This window comes from Oratosquilla oratoria, chromosome 20 (genome assembly GCF_046742065.1).
Source record: "Oratosquilla oratoria isolate Oo_2021 chromosome 20, ASM4674206v1, whole genome shotgun sequence".
Taxonomy (NCBI): Eukaryota; Metazoa; Arthropoda; class Malacostraca; order Stomatopoda; family Squillidae; genus Oratosquilla; species Oratosquilla oratoria.
In genome coordinates, this window is record NC_134796.1 from 18,976,979 (window position 1) to 18,986,978 (window position 10,000).

The 10,000-nt window shown below is 37.3% G+C and overlaps 1 protein-coding gene across 1 annotated transcript; it reads left to right on the forward strand.

Moving 5' to 3' along the window:
- Nucleotides 1-4,624: 4,624 nt before the first annotated feature.
- On the forward strand, nt 4,625-9,931 carry LOC143036126 (uncharacterized). The gene is made up of 3 exons (XM_076203374.1): nt 4,625-4,663; nt 7,853-7,981; nt 9,344-9,931. The coding sequence occupies exons 1-3, from the start codon at nt 4,625-4,627 to the stop codon at nt 9,929-9,931; spliced, it is 756 nt and encodes a 251-aa protein (XP_076059489.1).
- Nucleotides 9,932-10,000: the final 69 nt, after the last annotated feature.

Below are 10,000 nucleotides of genomic sequence, written 5' to 3' on the forward strand. Positions count from 1 at the left end.
GGAAATGGTAGGTCTGAGGGGGTTTTCTTTCTTGTGGATCTTTACGTTTCCATAGAAAATAACCTGGGAAAAAATCACCAACTAGGGGTACAAATTTGCTGCCTCCTATCACAGCATTAACAATAGAAATGAGTTCATTTATTCTAAATTTGATCTGACCAACAGGGTTACGAGAGATAATTGTAAATTTGGAATTATCCAGGAGGATATCACGACACTTCTGAAAATAAACTTCGCTGTCAAGGATCACATAGTAAGAAGCTTTACCTGCCTTTCTGGTGACTATTCTCTTGTTGTTGCGAAGTTGTTCTCCGGCTTCCTTCAGGCGAGGGGAAAGTTGACTATGGTGACGGTGGCGGTGCTTCATACTTTTTGCCTGCAGCTGTTCCTGGAGATCTGGAGTTAACGGAAATAACACCTGACATTTGTAACCTACAAATGTTATCAAAGAGAGTGGCCAGTTCTACCTTTTTGTTAACCTGCTTAAACCAGGGCATAAGAGAACAATTAATTCCGATGTTTAAGAATTCAACTTGGGACTCCGACGATGATATATATATATATATATATATATGTGTGTGTGTGTGTGTGTGGGTATATATATATATATATATATATATAGATATATATATTGAGACATTTTGACAAGTTGAAAAAGGTGGAAAAAGAGAGTCACTGGTCTCGTTCCGATTTTTTCCTGTATATATATATATATATATATATATATATATATATATATATATATATATATATATGTATGTATACATATACCAAGGCTTTTTCACCCTTACAAGGGAGGTAGCCAAAAAGGAAAAGGCATAAAATCATTTCCACACATTCCATCCCTGAATACACTCCACACCCCTCCTCCATCTCTCATATCTTACCACCTCCTGGATGACGGGTCATCCCTGCACCTCGTCCACTGCCCTGGGTCACAAGCAGTGTCGCAAGACACAGCACATCCACAGCAAGGCCACGTCATCAAATCGGCGACCCCCCTCTCCGTCCCCCCCATGCATAAAAGGAGAAGACGGGGAGAAATCCCTTCGGGCTGCGTCAAGTTTTGCTCACACATACTACCTCACCCCCCATACCCCCGCCCATTCCACCTCATGCATCACAGCATCATCCATATAAAACCATTCTCCATTCACCCCTGTCTTCTGTCCTCTCCCGTCCTTCCTCAACAGACATTCCCCTCTTCCCCAAAGCCCCCTTCACCCCATCCATCCGTATCATCCTAGGACGTCCCCTCATGTTCACTCCCTCCACATCTGCCTTCCGTACCTCTTCTACTAGTCTTTCTTCACTCATTCTTTCCATGTGTCCAAACCATCCTAATACTCTTTCATCAACCCTGTCTCCCAACTCCCTTTACACCCCTGTTCTCCTCCTCACCTCCTCATTTCTCACTCTATCTAGCCTAGTAACCCCCATCATACTTCTCAGACACTTCATCTCAAACACATTCAAACTCCTTCTCTCTTCCTCTCTTATGTTCCATGTTTCTGCCCCATACAGTGCTGTTGGCACAATCACTCCTTCATACAGTCTCCTCTTAGCATCCATTTCCAAATGTCTATTCCTCATTACACTTTCTAATCCACAAATGCATTTACTCTCTTCTCTCAGTCTACATTCTACCTCCACCTGCATTCCATCTTTCCCTGCCACATTTGCACCCAAGTATCTAAAACTATCCAATTCCTCCAGTCGCTCTCCCTTAATGCTCACTTGCAGTCTGCTGCCATTTTCACCCATTGAACATCTCATTACCTCACTTTTACCCACATTTATCTTTAGCTTTCTTCTATCACACACTCTCCCAAACTCTGTCACAAACTTCCTCAATCCCTCCTCCGATCGTGCCACAAGCGCAGTGTCGCCCGCAATCAACAGCTGACTCACCTCCCACTTTTCTCCATTTTCTTTAACCATCTCCAATCCCTGACCCACCACCCTTGCCTTTACCTCTCGCACAACCCCATCCATGTACAAGTTGAACAGCCAGGGAGACATAACGTATCCCTGACGAAGTCCCACCTTTACCTCAAACCACTCACTCTCTCCATTTCTAATCCTGACACAAGCTCTACTACTCTCATAAAAACTCTTGACACCTCCCAGAAGCTTTCTTCCTATCCCGTATATCCGCAAAACCTCCCACAGCGCCTTTCTGTCTACCCTGTCGTAAGCCTTTTTCCAGATCTATAAAAGCGCAAAAAACATCCTTCCCCTTTCCTATAGCTTTCTCACATATATGTCTTACCACAAAAATCTGATCTACACAACCTCTACCCGTCCTAAATGCACACTCTTCCTCGTCAATTACTCCCTCTGTTCCTCTCCTAATCTTCTCCTAAAGCCTTCCCAGCTACACTTAACAAGCTAATCCCTCGAAACTAATATATATATAAATATATATATATATATATATATATATATATATATATATATATATATATATATATATATATATATATATATATATATATATATATACAGTGTCTAAAAATGGTAATTTTCCGTTGCTCTCTACTTCTGCCGTAAATTGTATGTTACTATTAACGTTGTTTAATCTTTTTTAATTTGTTGTTAATGTTAGTTTCTTAAGGTACAATAATAGCAATGTGTGTGTGTGTGTGTGTGTGTGTGTGTGTGTGTGTGTGTGTGTGTGTGTGTGTGTGTGTGTGTGTGTGTGTGTGTGTGTGTGTGTGTGTGTGTGTGTGTGTGTGTGTGTCTGTGTGTGTGTGTGTGTGTGTGTGTGTGTGTGTGTGTGTGTGTGTGTGTGTGTGTGTGTGTGTGTGTGTGTGTGTGTGTGTGTGTGTGTGTGTGTGTGTGTGTGTGTGTGTGTGTGTGTGTGTGTGTGCTTGTGTGTGTGTAACTGTGTGTGTATGATATTTTATGTGCACATACTGAATATCCTTTAGTGTGTGTGTGTGCTTTCACAGTCAAATGACAGTGTATGTGTTCTGAGTTTATATGGTCGTGTGCTTGTGTTGCTGCATGGAGTGCTTGTGTACAAGTGCATGCATCTGGGCTTGCATTGTGTAATGACTTCTGACATGCTTCTCCCTGATGGAGGATGGATATCCGGTGTTCATGTTGCACGCAATAAGAGAGTCGTGTCCTTCATGTCCACGAGTATAGTTTCCATTACGTAACTGCAAGTAACTTTTTTCATGAATATACATAACTGGTGCTCAGTTTTTTTCAAAGCTTGTCTTTGATATTTTCTTCGTAGAGGAATATGGTAATGTTTTCAAGTAATATAAGAGCGTCTCCAAAACAGATCTTGTGTATTCTTATTTTATCTATTTTTCTTTACAATTATATTAGTATCTTGATTGCTTCCCAAGACGGAATAAATGTTCAAAATAGTGGAATTTTTTTCTGTCACATATGTAGTCTAGTATCTATTTTAATAGTATAGCGTTTTTTGTAGATTTTGTATATGCTTGTGTTTAGTATATCATTCAACTGAAAACTAAGTGTCTTTGTGAACACTGTTCAATCTGATATCCGCCCCTCAGCTGACTGAAATAATATAATGTTATCTGAACAAATTAATATATTATGATAATATATTTAACCCTTTTCCTAGGGTAGCATACTTAACAAGTTTTCTTCTTCACACCTCAAGGGATTATTCACCTATGTGCAGGATCCCGTGACGTAAAGAGTACCCTAACCCATATGTTATGATGTTCACGTTACACGAGACAGTTTCATTCAACTGAAGAAAGTACCCATGATGAAGGGGTTCAGGATTGTGTTTTCAAAAGCTTTTGCTAGTCCTGGTAAATGCTTTCCACATTTGGATAAAATCCTACCCTGTTTTCTAGTTAATGGATTACTGGTGAAGTTAGCACGATTCTACTTTTCCGTGGTAAAGAGCATTCGCCTTTAAAGGTTTTAAAACGACGGTCACTTTTTGCAAAGATGACACATTTGAGAGACATTTTTATTCGCCTACAGCAGGGGTTCTCAACCTAAGGCTCACGAGCCCCCAGGGATTCTCGGGATGGTTTACAGGGATACTTAGATGACTAGCGAAAGATTCCTTAAACATTTAAATCTCCAAAGAGAGGACTTTGTACGTTGTTTTTTTATGTTAATACCTAACAGATGAATAAATTGATTACTAATTGAACCATTTGATAGCCATTACAGTGCCATTATATATGTAGTCTTGATATATTACCATTCTATAGTCTGTATCAGGTTTATCGGGGTACGGGTCGATGGTCTGAGAACTCTCGGGGTACGTAACGGGAAAAAAGCTTGAGAACTCCTGGGTTAAGGAGAAGACCTCTGTACTGAAGGGTATGAAAGGTTGACCTCTTTGATATATAGTATTTGAAATGTTAATATACTCAATGTAAATAACATATTAGGAGGGCCGTCTCTCATATGAATAGATTCCCTTGCAGCTGTGCAACCCGCTTCATTCTACAGTGTAGTGGAATGCCCCAGTGCTCTTCTCTGGGACCATCTACCATGGCATAGGCCTTAGGTGAGCTTTTCTTTAATAGAGCATGGGTCTTAGGTTAATCTTGCGATAGGTTTTAATTTGCGTGTCATTAACACGATCCGTGTTGACAACGGGGAGGTAGCGCGGATGATGATTGACACCTTCTGTGATAAAAACGTGGAAGAGGTTTGAAGTGTTTACAAGCAAGTCAATTTGAGTTCTCAAGTTTTTAATTTCTCGTTCACCTTTTATTAGATTTCTGCAGATACAATCTTTTTTATTTTCTGTCAAGGAATATGTTCCAAATGATCTCGACTCCGCGAAGAAATTACTTAGTCTGGCATTTCATTAACTTACTGTTACATTTTCCCTTGGGTAATAGAATAGATGAATTAATTTATGAAAATGGTATCAGATGTATACTGAACGATTAAACTTTTGCTGTGAAGTATCTTGACATCTATTGTCATTATTACTATCCTCCTCCTCCTCCTCCTGCTCCTGCTCCTCCACATCGTCGTCGTCGTCGTCGTCATCATCATCATCATCATCATCATCATCATCATCATCATCATCATCATCATCATCATCATCATCATCATCGTCGTCGTCGTCGTCATCATCGTCATCATCATCATCATCATCATCATCATCATCATCATCATCATCATCATCATCATCATCATCATCATCATCATCATCATCATCATCATTATCATCATCATCATCATTGTCGTCGTCGTCGTCGTCGTCGTCATCATCGTCATCATCATCATCATCATCGTTATCATCATCATCATCATCATCATCATCATCATCATCATCATCATCATCATCATCATCATCATCATCATCATCATCATCATCATCATCATCATCGTCGTCGTCGTCGTCGTCATCATCATCATCATCATCATCATCATCATCATCATCATCATCATCATCATCATCATCATCATCATCATCATCATCATCATCATCATCATCATCATCATCATCATCATCATCATCATCATCATCATCATCATCATCATCATCATCATCATCAATGATAGTTTTAGAAGAATCTGTTTTCCCAGGATATTTATTGATAGGATTTGCAACTATGTGAGAAGAGGGTATGATCATATGCCCTACTGAGTTAGGGATCTTAGTGAAATCACAGATAATCCCATTTTTAAATCAACCAGACTTAGAACCAGTATCTGTGATAAGGGAACCATTAATTAGTACTTTTGAATAAAGACATATTTTTAAGAAAAGGTACACAAATAGGATATTTTCAAGTCTATACAAAACCTATTAAGATTTTAAATGAGGGTACTGAGGAGGTGAAATACCCAATCTCACCAATCTGTTCAATTTAGGAAGACACAGATTTGGGAGAGAAATTAAAGTGTCAACTAGGACCTAGTAGTTGTCCAGAGTTAGGTGAAAGATTCCTTGCATTACTCTTGAGGCACAATAAAGTAATTCCTTTGCTAGGGAACGCCTTGGGCAAAACAACTGTTTCAAAACATTAGATCAAATTAAAACCAAGGTCTCAACCTATTTATATACCTGCTTGTAGATTATCACGATCCAAGCTGGCCATTGTAGATAAAATTATCACTGAAATGTTATTGCAGGATATTATTGAACCTAGTCAAAGTGAATGGAACTTCCCCTTGATTCTGGTGCCAAAATCAGATGGTACCATGCGTCCAGTTATTGACTATAGGGAATTGAATAAACAGACTATCCCTGATAGATTACCGTTACCGGTAATAACAGATATACTTTGTAGTTTGGGAACCGAGAATAGGTATTTTAGCACTATAGATATCAAATCTGCATTAATGCCAGATTAAGTTGCATAAAAATTGATGAGATTATACAGCATTTTTACAACAACTTGGCACTATGCATTCAAATGAATACCTTCTGGGTTAAGTAATAGTCCATTAACTTATATGAGATCAATGAATTCATTTCTAGATGGGTTGTTAGGAAACATTGTCAGTGTGTTTCTAGATACTTTAATAGTTTCCCAAACAGCGGCTGAACATTTTAAGAAATTAGATTTGGTACTCTCAAGATTAGTTGAAGCAGGATTGAAAAATGTAAGGCTTTACAGGACAGTGTCATATATTTGAGACATAGAATAGACGGACATGGACTTAGTACAGTAAATTAAAAAATAGAAACAGTAAAGAACTATCCATTTCCAGACAATGTAGAAAAAGTTAGAAGTTTCTTAGGATTGACAGCGTACTGGAGAAAATTTAGCAAGGGTTATACAGACATAACTAATCTATTAAGTTCTTTGTTGAGGAAAGATTCAAAGTTCATTTGGGGACCTGCATAACAACAAACTTTTGACAAGTTGAAAAATAAACTTACTAGTTCTCCAGTTCTCATATTTCCAGATTATAAGGAGTTCATTCTTTGTACCAATGTGTCTGACATAGGGTTAGGAGGCATACTGATGCAAGAGAGAAATGGAACATTGAAGCCGATAGCTTACACCTCGAGACCTTGTAATAATACAGAGAAAAACTACTCCATCACAGAAAGAGAAACCTTAGCAGTGATATATTCATAAGAAAGTTTTAGATATGATACTGGGATATCCAATCAGAGTGCGGACTTATCATACAGCTATCCAGAACTTATTCAAGCATAAGAATATTAGGGACAGATTAGCCAGGTGTTTTACTGCACTTCAGTGTTATGAGGTCAATTTTGAATATATTTCAAGTAGAAAGAATGTTGCAGCAGATGCACTATGTAGAAATATTAGCCAATCAACGTCAAGGTCGATCAATTTCATCTCCACCATAGATGAACTAGTGACATTAAATGAGGAAATGATAATCTAGGAACAAAGAAAATATAAGACTTGGGAAAAAGTAGCTCAAAATTTAATTAACCCAAGAGGTATTCCCCCAAAACTACCAAAATGGTAAAAAATAGAGGAATATCATTTGAACAATGGACTTTTATATATAAAAAATAAATGAGTGGGAAGGATATTCCTAGGAGCCCAGTGAATCAGTTGGTAATTCCACAAACATGTACAAGAGGCATTGAAATTACTTCAATAGAGTGATTGTAGTTCACATCAAGGAAAGGAAAAACTTATAGACAAGCACAACTTAAATACTTTTGGCCAGGTTTGAAGAAAGATATATATATGCTTATAGAGAAAATTGTTTGAAATGTGCTGAAATGAAAGGAAATACACCTAAACCTGCTTCTATGCTATCATATTTCATCCCACAGAAACCTTGGGAAAGAGTTCACTTAGATTTATTGGGGTTGCCCCTGTCTGAAAACGCATATAAATATTTATTTGTTGCCATTGATTATCTTTCACAATCTTGCATTTTACAGCCCATACCAAATAAGAGAACTGAAACAATTACTTCAGTAATCTATGATCAGATAATCAACTTCACTATTCCTAATATCTTAGTTTCAGACAATGGTACTGAATTTGATCAACAAACATGGAAAAATTATGTAGGTTACTTAAGATAAACAAATTTAATATTCAGGTGAATCATCCTTATAGCAATAGAATTGTAGAAAGGTTAAATGAAAAAATTATTACATGTCTTAGAAGCTTGATAAGCCCACATAGTACAACTTGAGATAATTGGATTCTTTATGTTTGATGTATCCTAAACAAACTAATTAATACAGCTACGGGAGAAACACCCCAATTTTATTGCTTTTGGAGAAGACAAAATTCTCCCATACGAAATCTTGATTGCAGAAGAAAAATCATTGTATAATATAGATGATTGCATCTCAAATAGGATACGTACATTTCAAGTCATACATCAAACAGTTAGGGAACATATTAAAGACTATACACAAGAGATAAAGAAGCAACAACATAAAATAGCACATAAAATAAAATTACAAGTAGGAGATTTGGTCATGGCCAAAATACATGTCATCAGAAACAAACTTCCACCATAATACTCAGGTCCGTATAAAATAATTGATTTTGCAGGTGGAAATAAATTCATAATCTTACATTTAGAAACTATGGAAGTGTCAAATAGACATGTAAAAGGATTTAAAAGGACTAAGATAGAACTTGATAATTATGATAATTGTGGCATTAAGGATTTTAAAACAACATCTCTTTTTGATGTGAAAAGAAACATAGTACATTCATTCTGTTGGAGAAACCTTGAGTCCAGAGGAGCATTGGGAGTGCTTGTATGGCATAATGTGGAAATTTTGTATTAATTTGGAATTTTTTTACATATAAGACTGGATTAATTACATGAAATATGTAAATGGTGTATACCAGACATTTGGAAACCTGTCTTACCTGGGACCTTCTGGGTGTCAGACAGATGTTCTATCTGGGTCCTTGGTCAATCAGGAAGACCTTGGAGCCTTCCCAATGTATAAACACAACGCCATTAAGTATTGAAAGATATTTCTCTTTTTGGTGTTCCTTGAATCATTGAAAATTTTTATGAAGCTTCACTAGTATGTGTCAATTGGTTGCAACAAATTCATGAGTCCTAGACAAAAGGTTATTTGTAAAACCAATTTACATGTTCTATTTTCCCGAACATATCTAGGAATCTACTTTTTGTTCTAAGATGAAGTCAGTTGAATATACTCTCTCAGTTTTAACAAATGTGAAATTATGTAGGAACACTCCTCACTATTGCTAGCACCCTAAATACGGTGAATACAATCGATGTAACATGCCTCAAAGATAAACAACTCGCCATCTTTGAGAGTGGGAAGACATCTTCCATTGATGTCTAACACAAACAACTCTTCTAATAACGTATTGTTTTAGTTGTTGCTGCTATTGACGTAGAATCGTTATTTACTTCAATTCCAATTCAGCGTACCATCAACTATATCATTAATCGTGTTTACCATAATACTAAAACTCCAAAGCTTCCAATACCTGAGTCCACGCTCCGTAGCCTTCTCCATTGCTGCACCACAGAATCACCCTTCACCTGTTCCCGCGGTGTGAAATATCAACAAATAGACGGCGTCGCTATGGGTTCCCCACTTGGAGTCCTGTTTGCAAATTTCTTTATGGGTTGCATTGAAGAAGTGTTTAGCAAATTTGAAAAACCTGAAATTTATTGCCGTTATATTGACGACATCTTCATAAAGACTACACACAATGAAGATATAATATTACTTAAGAACTACCTCCAAGATGCCTCCGGTTTAACCTTCACAATAGAAAATAGCGTAGAGGGATCCATGCCATTCCTTGACATTCTCGTTAAACAACAAAAAGAAAAATTCGATACAGACACCTATGTTAAACCTACAAACACAGGCCAATGCATGAACGGAAGAAGTGAATGTCCACAAAGGTACATAAATCCTACCATCAGTGCCTATATACGTAGAGATCTTACTCACTGCAGCACATGGACAAAAGTTCACACGGAAATAGTAAGATCCACATAAGTACTCTTAAACAATGGATTCAACAAAAAAGATATTGAGACTATTACTAAAAGAATTGTTGACCGATGG